The 20,594-nt window shown below is 37.1% G+C and overlaps 1 protein-coding gene across 5 annotated transcripts in view; it reads right to left on the reverse strand.

Annotated features, from left to right (window-relative positions):
* rtn1a (reticulon 1a) overlaps window positions 1–20,594 on the reverse strand; it is a 22,278-nt gene continuing 1,684 nt past the window's right edge. The window contains exons 2-10 of one of the 5 annotated variants that reach the window (XM_058796280.1): window positions 16,377–17,159; window positions 14,514–15,410; window positions 6,361–6,375; window positions 2,823–3,030; window positions 2,596–2,734; window positions 2,116–2,185; window positions 1,567–1,613; window positions 1,003–1,061; window positions 1–889 (exon numbers count right to left, since the gene is read on the reverse strand). In XM_058796280.1, coding sequence (XP_058652263.1) covers window positions 850–889; window positions 1,003–1,061; window positions 1,567–1,613; window positions 2,116–2,185; window positions 2,596–2,734; window positions 2,823–3,030; window positions 6,361–6,375; window positions 14,514–15,410; window positions 16,377–17,159 — 2,258 coding nt within the window. In that variant the 3' untranslated portion in view covers window positions 1–849. Of the gene's footprint in view, window positions 890–1,002; window positions 1,062–1,566; window positions 1,614–2,115; window positions 2,186–2,595; window positions 2,735–2,822; window positions 3,031–6,360; window positions 6,376–9,689; window positions 9,993–10,694; window positions 11,739–14,513; window positions 15,411–16,376; window positions 17,160–20,594 lie in introns of those variants that run through there. The other 4 variants (XM_058796281.1, XM_058796283.1, XM_058796284.1 and 1 more) reach the window with 4 other exon arrangements.

Here is a 20,594-nt window from a genome sequence, read left to right on the forward strand (position 1 = left end):
TACATTAAGGAACATTTATTTTTCCCATTCGTTAATTAAATACAGAGTGCAAATAGTTAAAGACTTTAAAATAACTGAACACTGAACATCGTACAAAGTTGGACAGAGTTTAGTACAGCTGGAGCTCTGCAGTCTGACAATCAGGTGCCCTAGAGAAGGACCACAAAGCTTGTCTTTAAACACCTACACGTATCCCTACAGTTCTGCAAAAATTACAGTTACACATTTAGTAATAACATCTTCAAATTATCATTGTGCTCGAATACACAGAAAAGAACAAAAAAAATCCACAATTCAACTCGATATTAATAAGTATGTCTGTACACAGAGCCACTCTACCAGTGACGGTGAATTGAAGCGATTAATTGACATGGCAGCAGGAGATTATATGACAGGCATGATTTTCATTTTCGTGTCACATTTTACAGCAGGAAATATGCACTGCAAAATAAAGCAGAGAGAGGAAGAGCACTGCAGAGAGATAGCAAATATTTACTCAAGACTGGACTTCATGCATTTAAATCAGAAGCAATGGAAGAGAGAAGCACTGTGTGTGTCCCTCTGGTATATCTATAGCTCTACAATCGCCCACAAGGTGTCATTTATGTGAATCTGTGTTAGTTACTTATGCAGGGCTTCACCTGTGACTGGCAACAGTGTGGGGGGTGGGGAGTTTATTGGTGCCATTAACTAACATGATGATCTTTTTTTGTTGTTGATGCTTTTTTTTTTTTTTTTTTTATTATTCTTTGAGGTGACATTGGCCTCCTGTGTAGTTGGGGTCCTTCAGTGCTGGCAAAGTTGTAGATTTTACTGGCTATAGTGTTTACTTGTACAGAAGCGAAGAGTTTATTCCTTCTTTTTGGCCCCAGGAACCTTTTCTCTAATCCTAAAAGGCAAACAGAAAATTAGGCAGGTTAATTTTTTATATATATATATATATATATATATATACACTTTTTTTTTTTTTTGGAATTTTAATAATATTTATACAGAACTCACTTTCCCATTATCGAGTTAACCTGGGTGCGCACCAATCCTAAGTACTGATCGATCTGTGTCTGAAAGGGAGAAAAAAAGTGTGAGGATTCACCATACACAATGTGGATATCAACAGAATCGATACTAAAACAAAAACAACTATACCAAAACATGTTTCTGCCATGGGGTGTAAAAAAAAAAAAAACAGATTTAATTACCTTTTTATTCTGTGGCAGAATAAAAAAGAATTACAAGATATTAACTCAGAATTTTGAGTTAATATCTTGTACTACTTTTCACAATTCTATTTTTTTTTTTTTTTAAATCCAGTGGTGGAAACAAGTTTCCATAATTCACTACTTTGTTTAATGGGATTGTTTACTTAATTCTGAATTATAGGAATAACTTCAAAATGAAAGTTTTAATTTATTAAAAAGTTGCATGTTTAATAGCATATTATCACTCAAAATTGATATTGAGTATCATGAAATTTCACTGGTATAGGGATCAATATCCTAAGTTCTGATATTGTGGCAAAACATTGACCCTAAAAAAAGATAATTGTGGGGATTGGGAAAACATTACCTGATACTTCTCATAAACCAGTGGCACGGTAAACATGGAAACCACCGCTAAAGAGAGAAAGACCAAGGAAAGATACAGTCAGGACAACTGAGCTGCACTCCCAGAATGCTGCGTGATGCCACTTGATTACAGTTGTTTGAGGTTATAACACCCTGACCTACAGCTGTGTGTGTGTGTGTGTGTGGGGCATGGAATTTTGAGTGTGTACTTGAGATTTGGATGGAAATCAGACACACAGCACAATAAAAACTGTTGAACATTTTCTTAGAAAATCATTTCTTCATTAAGAATCAGCACTGATATAGGAGAAAGGTTATCAACTTTTCATTTAAAATTCCAACCAGCTGACTCCACCCACTGGTTTAGAGCAGGAAAAATGTGTACTGTGTATACTAACTGTCATAATATTTCCCGATATCACTTTTTTTCTGTATATTTGATCAAATAAATGTGGCCTTTGCAAGCCTAAGTGACTCTTTTACAAAACATTTTAAAATCTTACCAACCCTAAACCTTTGGATGGTAGTGTGTGTTTGGCTGATTTCTTACCCAGAATAAACAGGGTCAGGCCATTAAACAGAGCTCCAACATAGGTCAACAACCACATCAACACTGCAAACTAAACACACACATATATAATGTCAAATTAGCATTTACATATCTTTAAAATTATGTAAACCTACATGTACATGAGATGAAGACTGCAGTCTTATTACTGGCCTAAAACTGCTGTTTTATTATACATTGGGTGGGCGCCACGCATTGTTTAAAATCACATGTGCCGAATGCAACTTTTGGTTCCAAAATACGTCTGCAAATAGTTATTTCCTGTAACTGAAATCTTTTGTGTAATACTCCATGCCAATAGGTTTCAAGGCCACTGTTCAACGAGCGAAACGAAATTAGTGTACCTTTTATACTTAAGGTTATCACAAGTTTGGCTTTCACATTGAAATTGCAATAGCATCACAGAAAATTAGGGAAAGAAATATTCAGGAATGTAATGTTTATAAGCTAGCATGTTTTTACCTTTATGGAATCGACCAGATCCTGAACCAGGAACAGCCTGCGAAGCTCCTTCATGGTGGAGTTGATGTACAGCTGAGTCTTATCCACATACTTACTGATCTGATCTGCAGACAGAGCGATCTCCACCTCCAGATAGGCCCTGAAAAGAGAAACCACGAGAGTGAATGAACGGATTCATTGCTCAATACATACAGAGGCGAAAGACACAAACTGAGCGTTGGACTAACTTGAAGGGGTGGCCCTCGTCGGTTTTTTGCACTGCCTGCAGGACTGACTTGTAGACTCGGAAACTGATGGTGGCGGAGAGGACAGCCAGAGCGAGATACGCTATAACACTCACCACGCTGAACTGGGTTAAAGAGAACAGCAGCAGCAACACGCTGCCGAACACCAGTCCGGACTGCTTCACATCCCGCCAATGTAACAGATCTACCACTGAAGAGGGGGAGAAAAACAAGTAGAAGTGTGATCAGAACAAGAACCATGTCAGTTCATATGTACGTTTGTGTACAAATTTTACAGTGAGAAATTACAGCATGACCCTGATTGGTCAGCAGCATATGTGCACAATCACAGGTTGCAAGTCTCTCGACACTTGTTCTATTTTAGTTCAGTAATTCTGCTCTGTAAAACATTATTTACATAGCCATCTCAAATTAACAGCTGTTTAGTATTTGTGTTACACTTATGTAATAGGCAGCATTGACCATTTACTCATCACTACTACAAGCTCTCATCCATATGTTTACATGAAATATGACATTCCTGAAGAATCAACCTTTATTTCTATTAGCACTTCATACAATATAGATTGTGTCAAAGCGGCTTCACAGAGAGAAACAAGAAATTACAGAAGCAATTATGAAAACTGATAAGGAGATTTAGATTCTGCTGTAAAGCAGCTCTCAAAGACAACAGTGCTCAACATTATTTAGCTTAAGTTAGTTCAGATCAATAACAGTGTGAAGTTAAACGATCAGCTATAGGCAGTTAGGCTACAATAGGCAGCAATGTTATTCATCTCAAATCAGTTCAATGTTGATTTAATTTAAGTTCAATACCAGTGTCAATGTTGCAAGATGTGATTCAGCTATAAAGCAGCTCTACATAAAACAATAATGCCATTATCCAGCTTAATTCAGTTCAAGTTTTGGCAGTCAGTGTGGTCATATAGATAAATTACTTAAAGTTAAGTGTCTTTCAGAACCCAATTAAGCAAGCCAGAAGGCGACAGTGGAACCCTATCAGAAATTTCAATTAGCTTTACTCGTTTCAATAATCGTGACTTTTACAGGTCTGGTAATCAATTTTAAAATGAGTTTTTTCTTGACTGTACTCATCATGCATTTTCCATGAAGAGAAAATGTGTAACCTTGAGGCTATCAGTTCACACCTGTCTACCTCTCACAGCACCTGTTGTCAGCTTATCTAACCCTAACCATCTGTGTGCGCACACTGTACTGGGTTAATTATTGCTGTTGGGTAAGACGGTACAAATAGTTGTGTTATCAGAAGTGCTGTAATATAATGAACACACACACAAAGTGAGCTATGAGCCTTCACCATACTTCCATAAACTTTTAGAAATATAGCAGTGGAATGGAAAGGTTACAATTTTCATATTACAGGTTTGGTTTTGGCAAGTGCTAAAATAATAAAAGGCAAAGCCTAGTCAATGGTGAAATTATCGCCACTCTACATAGAGGAGGTACATTTATTTTTACAGCGTCACTATAGACGTGTACCATCTTAAATTACAGTGGTAATCCCCCCTGGCGCAACCTAATGTTAAGTGCCTTGCTCAAGGGTCACCCCTTGCAGGGTTCAAACCTTTTGGTTACTGGCCCCAACATGCATCTCACAATCATTTAGATACAAAACTGTACAACTACCATTCAAACCTACAAATAAGTCCTCACTGTTTTCAAGGAGCAAGTCATTTACCAAGTACTGGGAGCATGCAGTATATGCATTAAACAGATTAATACCAATCTCACTCGATGAGCAAAATTAATTTTCAAAACATAATGCTCTGTCCTACTCTAAGAGCTAATCCTTCCACAGAAACTTGAAACCTTCTGGAGCTTGTATTTGCTATTGATGTGAATCTGACTGATGATGAAGAAATAACATGTTGTACTACTTATCTGACATGCTGCTTTCCATATAATATTTAGCAGGCAAACATCAATGCTGATTGGTCAATACAGAGTTCTAGCCATGCTAAGGTACACATAAACTACTGTTCAAATGTTTTGGATCTGTAAGAATTTTTAAGGTTTTTAAAGAAGCCTCTTATGCTCAAAGCTGCATTTATTTGATCAAAAACAAAGTAAAAACGGTAATATTATGTAAAATTACAATTTAAAATACCAGTTTTTTTATTTTAATGGATTTTCAAAACGTAACTTATTCCTGAGATGGCAAAGCTGAATTTTCAGCAGCCATAACTTCAATATTCAGTGTCATCATTCTAATGTTGATTCACTGCTTTGCTGCTCAAGAAGCATTATTATCAATGTTTAAAACAGTTACTGCTTAATATGTTTTGTGGAAACCGTGACTTTTTTTTTTTCAGAATTCTTTGATGAATAGCAAGTTTTATTTGAAACAGAAGATTTTGTAACATTGTTTTTTATTGCCACTTTTGATCAACTGAATGCATCTTGCTAATTAAAATGACCCATTTCTTCAATCTTACTGACCCCAAACTTTTGAATGGTAGTGTATATAGTAACAGCTATGACCCATCTGTTTGGTCAGCATTGATCCATTCATTTTTTTGACCCATCCATTTGGTCACCCAAAGAGAATTTCTTTGCATTCTTGTAAGCAAGTTCTTTCTAGTTATTACGATACTTCCCAACCAAGCAAGTGTGTAAAATGGTGGACAGGTTTCAAGCACTGTAAACTAGCCTAGGTTTTTATTCTCTAACTGCTGGAAGAAAACGCATTCCACCTTTCCAGCCAAATATCAAAGACAACACAAGTAGAACTTGTTGCCATGAGAACCAGCAGATTGAGATCTCTGAATCATCACTTCAGTCTCTGCGGCAAGCGAGAGCTCACTTTAACTTCTGTATGTTTTCTTTTTTAGCACCTGTATTTTTACACCTTTTGCTGCTGCTCCAGAAGAAACCATTACACACTCATGGAAGCTGGTCTATCACACTCTAGCGTGTGCATGACATCTGTAGTCCCCTGTGTGATTCTCCCATCAGTCCCGCTGGGCTAAATTTAGCCTGGCAGAGCTTAGAGGAGGGCAGAAATATCGGCCATTTTTATCTCAAGATTTTTGCTCGAGTCCATTTGACTGATCGTTGAACACACTTACCACAATTCTTAATAACTTCTGATGATTTCTAATCAATAATAATGTAAAACAAAAAATACAAAAAACTTTAACATAACTATTAAACTATAACCTTTGACGATGATACTTGCCTGCTCTGACAAATCCTCTCTAAATAGAACAAGACTAAAAATAGCAACGTTCACACTCTTTTTCCTAACACACACCTTTAAGTATTTGCTTAACTAAAGCAGACTGATATAAGACTATCGTTTAAGGATATCCAGTAATTAGGTGACTTAACATGGGCTCTAAAATCGCATATGGACACTAAAGCGACACTAAATTCCCTTCCATCCATCAAAACAAGTGACATCTGTAGTTCATTCCATCACTATAAACAATAGTCTCAGAGATCCCTGATTTTTATTCTAAAACACCAAAGCTAGCAGAAGACAGAGAGAGCTACTGACCTGAACCACCCATGACTGCAGACAGCAAGAAAAAGAGAGAGAGACAGTGAGTGGGAACGCACACAAAAGGAGAGAGAGAAAAGCAGAAAATTAGAGGGAGGGGGACCGGCTCATACTACCATTGGCTAATAATGGACACAACACAACACACCACACACACACATTCATACAGAATACAGGGTGACAAATAGCCCAGACTAAAACAAACAGTAAAAAAAAAAAAAATCACAATTATGTGTGACCCTTTCGCAGAACCTAATTAATCCACCTTGTTTCATACATCCTATGTGGCGAGTGTGTGCGAGAAGAGAAAGAAAGGGGGCAGCAGCGGTTGCTATAGATACAGTGTTCCAGTTTCCTTTACACACATTGCTTAGGGGGCCAGCTTAAAATAAGAAAGTGGTGGTGGGGGGTAATTGTGTGCGTGTGTGCTGGTGTTTAAATGTCGGAGTGTAATTATAGCATCAGAGATGCACATCCAGCTTGACAACCGGGCTAACATTATATCCAACCATTCACTTCCTGAATGAAAGGTCATTGCCACGGGCAAAGGCTTATATGGAGTATGGCAGTTGAATTCTGGAAGTAAAAATCACATTCATTTTTTCCATAGGGGTTTAGATTTTTAAGGATAACTTATAAAGCTTAAAAAACAGACATATTGTGAGCTACAAGGTTGTTAAACAATGGCATATGCCACTAGCTTGCATTATTACATTTTTTTTTTTTTTTTTTTTTATAATTGTGTTCAACAGCACAAATTCTGGTGAAAAACAACATTACCCATGGTTCTGCAAAAAACCATCAGCATCAAATCAGAAAATCAAAACAAGCTGCAAACCTTAAAGCACTGAAAATTATCTAGCTATTCTCACTACGCTCGCAAAATGTGTATGCATATTTTGCAACAGTTGTTTCATAATATATGTTGTTTCTATATATGCGATCAACATCTTTAAATCAATATTTCTCCATATTTTGTGTTTATTTTAATTACATTGACAATTTGTATTTATTTTAATCATATTTGCAATGCTCCATGGGATTGTAGTTCATTTTCTCATTAAAGTTAAGTACACAGTCTTGTACCTTTTTCTTTTTATATTAAATAATTTTTTTCCTTGAAATCTAATTTTTTAATATTGTGATTCACCTTTTAGCTGTTTGATTTGATTCATGGCTTATAACTTTTAAGCAAAGACTTTTTAGAAATCCCTAAGGGAAAGATTAATGGAAATCCAGGATTGAAAGCCTGAATGTTCAATCAAAATGGTTGAATAACTTAATATATTGTTGTAGCGCATCATAAAAAGATTGTCTTAATCAGCTAGCAAAATGCTAAGCTAGTACACAAAGCTATGAAATGCATCCTGGACTAGAAAGGGACTTCTGACCTTCACAATTCCCAAGCATGGTGAGTTACTGTACTACATTCCCATTGGACTTTATTTTTGACTTTCCATGTACATATTCACTCCCTGTCTTGGTTTACCTCACCACCACAATTAAAAATGAAAATTAAATTTCATCACTTGACTTACTTTATTCTGCAAAACACAAAATAAGATATTTTGAAGAATGCTGGAAACCAACATTTTGGTTAACATTGACTTCCACAGTATTGACAAAAAAACAAATAAAAACCTCAAAATACCTTCTTTTATGCTCCAAAGAAAGAATGTCATGCAGGTTTATACAACACAACACAAGGGTGAATAAATGATGTCAAAATGTTCTGTTTTTGGTTAAATCTCTTTAAAACAAGTTAACAGTGCCTTAGTCTTCCCTGAATCAACACGAATGCTGTTTTTGTCACATTTTGTGCCAGTTTAAGTTTTAATTAGGGTTGGTAGTAGCTTATTGGTTAATGATCTGGGCTGCTGACACAAAAATCTCAAAAATAGGTGACCCAGGCGCCAGAGTTACTGCGATCACAATCCTGGTACTCATACATCGTGCTCCTAATCAAGACCCCATACAACACACACACAAGCCTGGAAATTCCAGAGCTAAACAGGAAATGGAATCCAGCCCCACCAAACGATTCAAATATAATTGAAATCTGGAGGGAATATATGTTCCTAATGTTTCACTGATTGGTTACGCATATTGATTATTTTATTTACTTAATTTCCGAATACATACAAATGTATGAGTTCAAATAAAATGCCATCTTCATGCCTGTGAGTGGTTTAAAAATACAGCATTGAATGTTTTATATATTTATGTGTTGCTTTATGCATGTCTCTGTGGGCATGAGAATGCAGTAAGATGGGTCTAGACTCTAGAGAGTTTGTTATGAATCATCAAAAAACAAGAAATGATTTCACAGTGATGTCATACGATCATGCAGGCAAAATGTGATGTCATACAAATAGCATAAATATAGAGACAAACTGAGTAGAGTAACAATGTATGTTTGTGCTGTTAAATGATCAGGAGTAGAATTTCTAAATTGTTTAAACACAATGCTAGGAACGAATTCGAGATATATCTACTATGCATTAGTTTAAAAGGCCCTACACATATATAGAAATATAGAATATAATAGAAATCCTTATGTGGACCCATGCCAAAACAACCACCCAGAATACTCTATAGCAACATCGTAGAAACCATTAAGAACGCCTTGTACTGAGAACATTGTCAGGCCAAATTATAATGTTGTGAATTTTGCATCTAGTTACATACAGTAGTTTCAGCAAACACAACAATAAACAAAGACTGTAGCTTTACAAACACAGCCTGCCAACACTCACACAACGCAGCCCCCATAAATGGACTGCCTGCACTCCCTCCCAACACCATTTATATAGGTGGACATTTAAAATGTGCCTGCAAATGTATTAGAATAGCCTATAGAATCCTGTTTGTTTTTCCTGTAAAAATATCCAAGCTCACAATTTTTTAGTCTTGCATGCCCTCCCTCTTTCGTTCTTCAGGTATCATGGATGCCTGTTGAAGAGAATGATGTAATCAGGATGGGTGTGACCTGGTTGCTATAGCGACAGCCTCATCCAGCGCTGCTGTATCCGCGAATGAAGATAAAAACAGCCTGAACTCTGTTCCGTGGCAAACGAAGCCTAATCTAACGACACAGCGGGGTTACCATATCAGCATTACCATGAAGCAGACAGACCACCTGCCATCCCTCATCCCAAAACAGACGCCTCTCCCCTCTTCTCTTTGTCCCACCGGCGCAGAAACAGAGACTTCATGTAAAACGCAAAACCTAATACACGCTCAAATATACAGCATAAAACACACAAGGCGTTGTAAAATGAATACCATAAAACACGGTTTTATACAGACAAACACGAAATCTGTACCCTTCCCTCTCCAGCTGCTCCAGGTGCACTCTTTCTTCCCTTTATCCATGTCTGTCGTTCCTCTCGCAGCTGTCGTCTTTCTCTTTTCCCTTTGGCAGATCTTATATCTTCCCGAGACCCACTATCTCACGCGTCCGAACGGCATGAATGGCCAGAAAGGAGAGAAGAGAGCAGAAGAGAGACAAGCTACTGCTATTTAGCGAGGAGACGGACAGAGAGAGAAAGACAGGGAGAGGCGCTGGACTGCTGGATGAAACCGTAAACACTGCAGCCTCCACCGCAGAGAGCGGAGCGTACCATATGCAACGCCCGGGGCGTGATTGGGGGGGGGGTTCAGATCAAAGAGGCCCCACCCTAACAAAACTAATACATAAACATTAGCGAGGTCACGTGACTTCGTTGGCATTGTTGTCGGTTCAAAATGGGTGGAGTCTGCTGGGTTTTTTCTTGCTTTTTTTATTTTATTGCATTCAGACTTTAAAAGAATAGCAGGCTAAAATATGTGGAAATAAATATCCTTACGAACTGAGTAACAAATATTAATTCAAAATTATAGTGAAAATCATAGTAAAATATTAGTACTATTCTCATTGCAGAGAAACAGACTAAACAAACATAGAAACAAAAAGCAAAAGAATAAAGCAAAATATATAAAATCTTTTATTTCGAATTGAATTGTTTTTCTTTTTTGCCTTTTGTTTCTGTTGTAATTGGTATTAAATTAATAACATACTCATGTAAATATATATATATTTACACACACACATATGTGAGTGTTATTAATAATTATTTTTATTTTAATAATTAGTGTGTGTGTATATATATATATATACTAATTGTTAATATAATATTAACTATATTATATATGGGATAAATAGGGATATCTCAAATTAAACATTTCATAATTTTTGGTAACTTCACAGTTGTGTGTAAATTAATGAATTAATGTAGATTTGTTTTTATGTTAAGTAATAATAATAATGATGATGATGATGAATTTGCACAATAATAGGCTATTTCTGAATCAATAAAACACAGTCTGTTCTAAGATATTTCCACAGCAAGAACCGACAGAAGAAATTCAAACTTGTGCATGCGTTCATGCGTCGATACGTGTGAGTAGGACTGGTATTCGATGATTTCAGTCTTGGCTTATTCATTTTCATCATCTTCTTCTGTTTCCCTCAGCATCTTCTCTTCTCTTCTCTCTAAGGGCTCACCACGGTAACAGCTTAAGCTCCCTCTCTCCCTTGTTACTATGGCAACAGGCTGATCTGTGCTGATCCAGATTGTTTCAGAATTGCAGTGTAATGTAATGTAGAGCGTTGTTGTTTGAATGTTTTAATATCACCACATTAAAAACACCAACCTCTTCACACAAAGAAATACTTTAGCACTAGCACTACTGTGATCTGCTGGTAATGTTCTTATGAAGTTTTTCAATATAAAAACCCAAAGTTGTGTTACATAAACCGGCGGTCTCTCTCGCCCTCTGCAGGTGATTTACGGCAGCGCTGCTGCAAAGGCGTTGACCTCTTTTTCTAGCATTCCAGAACCTTCAGTTTCAATCACCAGACAATGAATGGAATATATGTGTTAAAATGCAATTCACAACATTAGAGTTAAATACTGCCTATCTATTATAAAACATCTTCATCAGTTTATCTGTAGCTGCCTGCAATTTTTGCATTAAGAAATTAATGAATAAAGGAAGCAATACAGCAAATGAATATTTAATCGACTACTGTTCCTTCAGACAAAATGAAGAAAAGCACTTCATAATGCTTGAAGCATCATACGTGCAGTGCCCCCATTTTACAAGAGGATTATATAAAAAACTGTTTACAACAAGAGAGTCTGCTTCTCTAGAATGAACCACTTGATCCAAAACGGTTCACAATATGTTCTAATGTTCATTCCTCCCACTGACATTCATGTCACTCAGGTTCACGTAAACACTGAGAGACAGATTAACTCCTGAGATGAGCATGTTAAGAGCTGTGTTCTGGTTCTGGAGTTTCATGAACACAACAGAATATCTTCTCACTCCTGTTATGAAAGTGCAAATAAAGAATTACAGTTTTATTAATGGGCCTACAGAAGATTTATTACAAGCAACAGCAGTACGTTTCAATTTCAATGTTGTTTAAATGTGCAACCTTAAAGGGTTTAGAAAAATTATGACCTGCACAGTTCAGATCTGCGATATCTTTTGGGTCAGTGAACACCATTGCTTGAACTTTTTTGCTTTTTCTTTGTTATTTTGAAGTTATGTAAATAAACCACAGAGCAGTTGTTTAAAACCACCACTAGAGGGAGATTATTCCCTTAATTCAGCCTCAATCGACCCCAGAAAAGAGCGGATCTGCCTGTGGCTGTGTGCCTGGTGAGTCAATGACTTCACAAGCAGCATGTTTGTACGAAGGTACTTCACAATGGAACTGATTTCATACCAGCTTTCAAGGGACCATGATGCACTCTCAGAAGAAAGGTACAAAAGCTGTCACTGGGACAGTACACTTTCAAAAGGTTCAAAACTGCAGCGTTTAGGTAATAATATGTACACTTTAGAAACAAATATGTACCTTTAAGGGTCTAAAATGCAACTTTTTGGGGTAAATAAGGTACAAAGGTGTACCATTTGAAAGGATACCATTCCAAGTGACAGCTTTTGTACCTTTTTGTCCTGAGAGTGTGTAATGATGTTCAATGATCTAAAATAAATTCTTGTGTGAGCTTTTGTGATAAAAAAAGCATTTAATGACTAAATGGTGAATTTATTGCCAGAAATTTGAACATTTATGAATCCATTTACTCCATCGAATCATAAACCTACGCTGCTTTCAAAATAATAACAGATGAAGGCATCTTAGACAGGATGTTACACAAATACTGAATGTTCTTTAATGCCTTACGTAAAGGATATTGTTTGTGCTTTTGGACATAGTCATTGTCTCTCAGACTCTCAACCATTGAATCAAATTAGTCCTTGCAACATAAGCAGGCTTTTCTAATTAAACTTTTATGGAAAACACCAGCTGTGACAATAATCTGCTCAGAACTGCTTCCTCTGAGCATTGTAGAATTATGAATTGGCATGCCTACGCATTCAAAGAACAGATGATAAAGAATGAGATCGGTGAGCTGAGTTACAAAGCAAATCCAGGACACTTGTGATTTAAATGAATATTTTGGATTCAATACAGTAAAAATTAAGGTTCGTTTTGATTATATATTATAGAAATGGTCTCTTGTAAATCATACCGTGTTTCTGATTGATTCAGACTGTAATTCGCTGTTTTGAAATGTAAGTCATTCATTTTGGGGGTCAGGCTATACACTATGTGTTTAATTCACTATAAGAGACGACTCATAAGAGTCCTTTGTTTGTGAATCTGAACTAGTATACAACCCAACAGAAATACATCTCTTGCCATTATTTTGTGGTTTTTATTGCATCACATTCAAAACAGACTGTGAACTCCCATTCAACACTCAAGTGAAATATGACTTTTTCCTTTTGTCTGGCATGACACTTTTGCAAAAGGAAAAAGATTATGCTAATTAGATTATACTATTAATACATACATTCTGAATGATCTACATAAGTAAACTACTGATTGAGTAAACTCGTGTTGCTTTAAAGCTGTTATGATCATAACATCTATTTAAAAGTGTTTTTGTTTTGAATGTGTTTTGAGATGCCATTTGGTGATAAACAGGAGATGAGCTGGTACTCCCACATCATCACATCATCACTTCATGACACTCACCACCTCTCATCACAGCTGTCAGGCAGTGGATGTTCTCAGCGTCACAGTGCTAATGTTAGCTTGGTTCCAAACCTGCAATCATCTAGAAAAGTGGTTCTCAAGCTTTTTGACTTCAAGGCCCCCACTATGTCCAACACAATATTTGAACGTCCCCCACATTGGCTATTAGAGATATTTCCTCTGGTATTTTACTTGTTGCCACTGGGAATGTTAGCATGGTAAGGTAATTAAACATGATTTGTTTTCAAAAAAAAAAAAAATAGTTATAGAGGGGGAAAAGAAATATGATATCAGTTTGCATCTGGTGTTTTTTTTTGTGTTTTCAGCATTTTCATTAAACTTAATTGGATGTTTGCTGAGCCTTGGTTGAGAACCACTGTCCTGAACTCTGGCTGTTACTCTAAAAGCAGCCTTAGGATTTAAACTTAATTTTGTGTACTGACTAATTGAAAAAAGTTACTGTCCATAAATATTTCTTAAAAACTGTATTATGCATTATTTTCATTTTAAAATGTCTTATTTAAAAAATGTTTCTATGATAGTAAATTTAGCTAATCACTAAAGTGGCAAAGTATACCCATAGTGATTTTTCACTTGAATTTTCATTTTGGTGGCTTAATATGAGAAAACTCTAATAAATGGTGCCAAAAAAAAAAAAAAAAACCTTAGGCATCCTGGGTAAATATTTTTTGCAATTTGATCTAAACCATTATGTTATAGTAAATACATTTAATTTACTCTCCATAGGCAATTCTGACTCAAATTAATGAATGAGTTTCTCTTATAAAAACTGTTATTGTAGTAGTATTTACAATTATATTACTTATTAATTTTGAATTAGCTTTTATTTTTATATTTTCACTTTTCATATTAAGTTTCAGTAATTTTAATATGCTCATTTTTATTTTTTGTTCCAATTAGATTAAGTTAGTTTTTTTCATCTAATATTTTATATTTTCTTTCTGTTATTTCAATCGACAAATGTTTTTAAATTAGTTATAGTTATCAATAACAGTGCTGCTTGTAGGAAGAATAACGCAATGCCTCTTACCTTTCTGTCTGTTGATGCTTTGGAGGAACAGGGACAGCTCAGCTTCTTTCTCTGTGGTGGAACTCACAATACTGCTTTTGCTTTTATTCTCCTTCTCCTGACTGGAATGCTGCTCTGGAGTTGCTGTAGACGTTCCCATTACTGCAGGCCTGGGTTTGGTGGACCAGCTGTCCTCTGGTTGTGGCTTGGGCTTCTCAACAGGTACGACTTTCTCTTTTTCCTTCTCTTTTTCTTTCTCTGTTTCTCTCAAGGTGCTAGCTGGGGGGTTGGTGAAGGGAGAGGCCGTAGCGCAGGAAGTCGTAATGGGCTTAGAAGACGTGACGTCTGTGGTCTGGGGAGAAGATATTTCTGGAGGTTTTGGGGCAGAATATTCCTGCTCCCTCTTGGGACTTTCCTCAGAAGCTGATTCGATTAGCAGGTCGCTGTCGAGCTCCGCCTCCCTTTCCTCTCTTAACAGACTGTAGAGTGGTGGGTTGCTGGATTGACCAAAGCCCCCCTTGGAACCCCCAGAGAGGTCAAATGGGTTACTAGCACTGACCTTGTTGGTTTGTGGCTTGTCAAATGGGTTACTAGCTTTATCAGTTGCAGATGTGTAGCTGGTCTGCTCAAATGGGTTGCTTGCTTGACTGAATCCGCCTTTTGCAGGAGGGGTCTTAGATGTCAGGTCGTGTATTGGCGAATCAGGTTCTTCAGCCACTTGCTCAATTTCTGAATCTCCAGACTCATCTCCACTGCCTTGAAAGTCTTGAGCCCATGGGGACGAGGGTTTGGCTGAGCTCTTGATGTCCTGGACTTCAGGAAGTTTGGGATGAGAGCTGATGCTGCTGGAATCTTGGGTGGAGCTCACAGACCTCATTCCTGCAGGCTGGAACAGCACATCAGATGGAGACTCTCGACCTGGAAAAGAGAAAAGTGACAGAAATGTCAGAATTCAAGAACAACTAAAATATGAGAGAAAGATTATAATACATATGTATTAATTATATACCAAAATAAATGGCAAAATTTTAAATGATTAGGTGGTATTAGAGGTAAGATAACATCATGACTATAGATCAGGATTTTTTCTGCCTGCAATAATCAGTTTACTTAACTAAATAAATAAAATAAAAATATTTATATAAAAATATCTGTCTATTAGTTGGTATTAGATCTATCTGTCTGTCTGTCTGTTAGATGTTAGAGGCAAGACAATAAACCTACAGATCAGTGTTTTATCTATCTATCTATCTATCTATCTATCTATCTATCTATCTATCTATCTATCTATCTATCTATCTATCTGTCTGTCTAGAAGTTATTAGAGACAAGGAAATAACACTACAGATCAGTGTTATTCTGCTTCTAATACTCAGATTACTTAAATAAATCTAAATAAATAAATATCTATATAAATAAATATCCTAAATATAAAATTAATTGAAGAAACATTTCCTTTGTACCTCACGACTCTGCATTTAAAGATTAAATCTATCTATCTATCTATCTATCTATCTATCTATCTATCTATCTATCTATCTATCTATCTATCTATCTATCTATCTGTCTACCTGTCTATCTGTCTGTCTGTCTGTTAGATGATATTAGAGGCAAGACATCTATCAATCCATCTATCTTTAACTATACACTTTTTAAGCTTTTTTAACTTTCAAACTAGGCTTGACAACTTTGCTTTTCTAATTAGAAAATAGTTCCATTAATTTCAATATATTTTAATTATACTCCCCTACTTTCAAATTGCAATCTGCTTGCTACTTTAATTTAAATTAAATTCAAATACAGAAATATATTTGTAAAATAAAAGGCTTTCTCAATTCAATTTTGAATGGTGCAGCCGGTGCATCACAAGGGAGAGGGATCTACCTGTAGGGGAGTGGTTAGGGGAGTGGTTAGCTGAGGAGGCTGCACTGTCATCCTCTGGTTCTGACAGTGTTACCGTGGGAAGACCCTGCTGACCGAAACTGAGCACGCTCTCTCTCTCGGACATGCCCCCTTGTGGAGACACTCTCACCGGCTGGGACTCTGTAGTAACCGTGATCTTTACAGGACTGGCACTCTGTGGCGTTTCCATCCTACGATAAGATCGGTAATCTGCCATCTCTTCATCCGAAGGATCCTCCACATACGGGAATGAGTGCTGCCCACCGGCCGACCCCTGACTCTTCACCTCTGTATCCTCAGATCCAAGGGGGCTCTTCTCCAAATAGCGACCCAGATCAAAGGGGTCGTGGCTGGATTCTTTATTTTCCTTTTCATGAATCTTAGGTTTGAAATCCTGAATGTCATCTTCGTCTTCTTCATCATCATCTTCGTCATCTCCATAGCCAGACATGAGAGGCTGCTGTTTGTTCTTGGCATTGCCCACACTACCAAAATCACAGAGGTCATCCCCCATGTCCATGTAGCTGTAATGGTCAGTCTTGTGTGAGCCCTGCAGGGTCGTCTGATGGTCTGAGGGGTCACCTGGGGTCATGCCGATGCCGGAGTCGGTCCCGGTGGGAGCAGGTGGAGATCGGTTGCCCTCAGTGGAGAAGAGAGAGGCACCATCATTAAAAGGATTAGAGGAGGACTTTGAGGAAAGGAGAGAGGTGTACAGATCACCCTCTCCTGACGATGACTTCATAAACATGTCAGACAGAGAGTCACCTAGAGAGAGAGAGAAAGAGAGAGAGAGAAAACATAAAAAATGTTATTAGTAATGGAAATCAATGGATGGGGAAAAAAATGGAAATGGAAAACTGGTTTTTATTTTTTATTGAATTATTTATTTATGTTTTTGGTAAAAAAGACTGGATGTAAAAATGATATGCATGGTGTTTGTTTCCATTATTGGCTCTTGAATGTGTGTATTTTTGTGCTGATGCACATAAAACAACATAATAAAATAATAATGTTTATTCATATGATAATATGCATTCAAAGATGCAATTTTTTTTCTTTTTTCAAAAATGCATGGTATGGTGCTCATGGATTGACTTTTAATCTAGTAATCCCTTGTGATATTTGGGTGGGGTGGGGGTATGAATGCAGGGTCTGAGTCTGAATGGGTTAATTGTAATTTAACATATTTGTCATTTAATATATTTGTTTAGTTTAAAGTTGATCTGTATAGAATTCACTAATGGCAATAATACATAAAACATGTTAGAAGAGCTCTTCATATAACACTTTAAAGCACATAGACGATTAAAGCCTCTCAATTTTGCCTATGCTGAGCCCTGTGTAGGAACCAGAAGTCAGATTTACTACATTTAGATATGTAGATCCTCATGGACTTTTAGGCATATGAAGTGAAGAAAAGACAATAGACAAAGACATAACCCTACACAGAGAAAAGACTGTAAAAGAGCTGAACAAGAATCTATGCAGAGAATCAACATGAAAGTCCTTTTTTTTTTTTTTACAGAAGTGATGTAAATCTGATTCCCACTGGAATAAGAGGAAAAGCAGATAGTAAGTTTGAACATGTAGTGATATTCAGACTGGTTGGATACTGTGAACACTACACAGCTCCCGAAGACACAGCTGGAAACATCTGCTCTGTCTCTGTGAAATCAATTGAGTCTTAAGAGGATTAATGAAAGTTGGACAACGAACCCTGTGACTGTTACATCTCCAATAACACGTGCACATCAGCCTGTGCTAAAATTATGGAAGGAAATAACATCATAATGGACCAATGGCCGACTGCAGTTTTGGGAAAGGAATGATGTGATTCCAAATTCTATCATGCCATCTTGCTGTCTTATTGTTGACTAAAATAAAATATTACAAGACATCTTCAGCAATTGAAATAAAGCTGAGATAAAATATAAATATTAGATTAAAAAAAAAAAACTTAAATGAAAAATAATGCTGTAAATAATAAGCTCATGATGGCCCAATACTAAAATATAAAATAATATCTCACAGCCCGTTTTTTTTTTTAACAAACCTTGGTTCTGGTATTTTTCACATTCATTTCAACCATAGACATTTCAAAAATTCAGAATACAGAATTCTAAGCTACAGACCAAAACAGCCACAAAGTGAAAACATTCTTTGACAAAGACAAAATTTGTTTTATGGGTGTGGCTGAATTCGATATAGCATCCTAAATGTACCATTTTAGCCATATCTTTATATAGTTAGAGTAGTATGCTATTCTGAATTCAGCCAGCGACTCGATCACGTCATTTGCAATGCTTGCTGGGAGTAGGCGGACACTGCTGAGCTCTTTTGGCAAGACTCACATTTCCATGGTAACAGTGACTTCTCTGATTGTTGGAGGATTATGGGTAGTGTAGTTCTTTGCCAGAAATTAAGGGGACAGCAGGCTCAAAAATGTACATTTTGTGCGGACTCTCATTCCAAACCTTTCTTCTGTGGAATAGAATACATTGTGAAAAATTACTGTTTTGTGGTCCATACAATGAAAGTACTGTAATTGGGGTCCAATGTTGTTTGGACTTCTTTTGTGTTCTATAGAATAAATAAAGTCATACAGGAGTATTGATAGAAAAAACATTATTTTACAATTAAGCTGAAATCACGTTGACTTGTCTGCCACCATTTTACAGCCTCAAAATTCTAGGTAGGTCTGTCTAGAAAGGTTTATACAATCAATTTCTCTTGAGTTGCGCTCTATTCGAGTTGTCCTTGTATGCTGACCGCCTTTGGCTGAAAGTGACAGAAGGAATGGTCTTTTCACATTCACCCCGAACTGTTTGTTGATCTCGCTCGGCCTCTCTCTCTCATGCCCGAGTGACTTTGTGAATACAGACAGACAGTACACACCAGCATTCCTCCTCGTCTAGGCCTTTCCCCTCAGCGCATTAGACAGCCAGACAGAGAGAGAGACAACTAGGGAGAGACAGACAGTCAGAAGTGGATTATGGTGGACATATTGACATGCGTGAGCGATGTTACTGATGGTACGATCAGTGTTACGGGATTTCTGTTGTGTTGAGCTGCTCACCACATGGACAGATCTTTTTCCAGCCCGTCTTTTAAAGAGCCGTGAGCTCACTGGCTTGGCTACTGTAAAAAGACTGTGCGATGTCTCACTCAGCCTATAAATAGACCTCCCTCTGTTTATTTAAAAAGGGAGAATGCTAAAGACGGAGCCAACTACAGCCCAAACCGACATTGTATGAAAGACAGGAAGAGAGAGAGAGAGAGAGAGAGAGGGAGAGAAGAAACAAGAACCTTACCATAGCAGAGTGTGAAAGAGAGAAAGAATCTTTGTGTGAGTGCATTTGAATGTGTTTAAGAAAATATGCGTATTTGGGCTTGTGTCCATGAGAGGAGGAAAGACTTTGTGTGTGTTTTTGTGTATGTGCAAGAGTGTGTGTTAAATCTAACCAGTGCAGGGGGGAGCTGAGGGATTTCAGGCCCTGGCTCATGAATATTTGAGCATGTGAGAGAGACTGTGCATGGGCGTATGTGTGCATGCAGTTTCCTCATAGCTAATAATAGCATGCTGAGCCATAATGGCAGTTCAATCAGACTCTTAATGGACCAAAGAGCACCTGCAGAAGCAGAAACTGACAATTAGCAACAGGAAAAAGCCATGAAAGCGAGCTGCGATGGCTTTCCGTATGAAAGTTTGAAAGCATGCGTGTGTATTTCACCTTATGTATTTTACATGCTATGTGTGATAGGCTGTAGTCACATCCACTCTGAAAGGGTTTCTATAGATACATCTCTACTTTATCTGTCACATTGATCCATAGAAACACTAAAAGCACATTAAACGCTGCAGCATGTGGTACAATTAAAGTACCACTATGAGTGCTTGTATGTCTATCTCTGAACCTCCAATCATGTACACTTCCTTTTTGATAAGGTTCTATGTTTTATTATTGTCCGGTATTAAATCCACATTATTGTCTGAGGTCTGAGGTTTAGGAATCAGGCTTTAAGACGCCAGGCCATCTCATCTAATAAACTCAGTGTTACTTTTTGTTACGGTCAGTTAGGATTTAGCTTAGCAGCTTAGAAAAGTTCACTGAAAAAAAGAGAAAAACTCTTAGCTTTACAATGCAGGATAATAATTCCTCGATGAGATGTTGTTCATAGCATCAAAATAAGGTTGAAGCA

This window comes from Onychostoma macrolepis, chromosome 13, assembly GCF_012432095.1.
Source record: "Onychostoma macrolepis isolate SWU-2019 chromosome 13, ASM1243209v1, whole genome shotgun sequence".
NCBI classification, from domain to species: domain Eukaryota; kingdom Metazoa; phylum Chordata; class Actinopteri; order Cypriniformes; family Cyprinidae; genus Onychostoma; species Onychostoma macrolepis.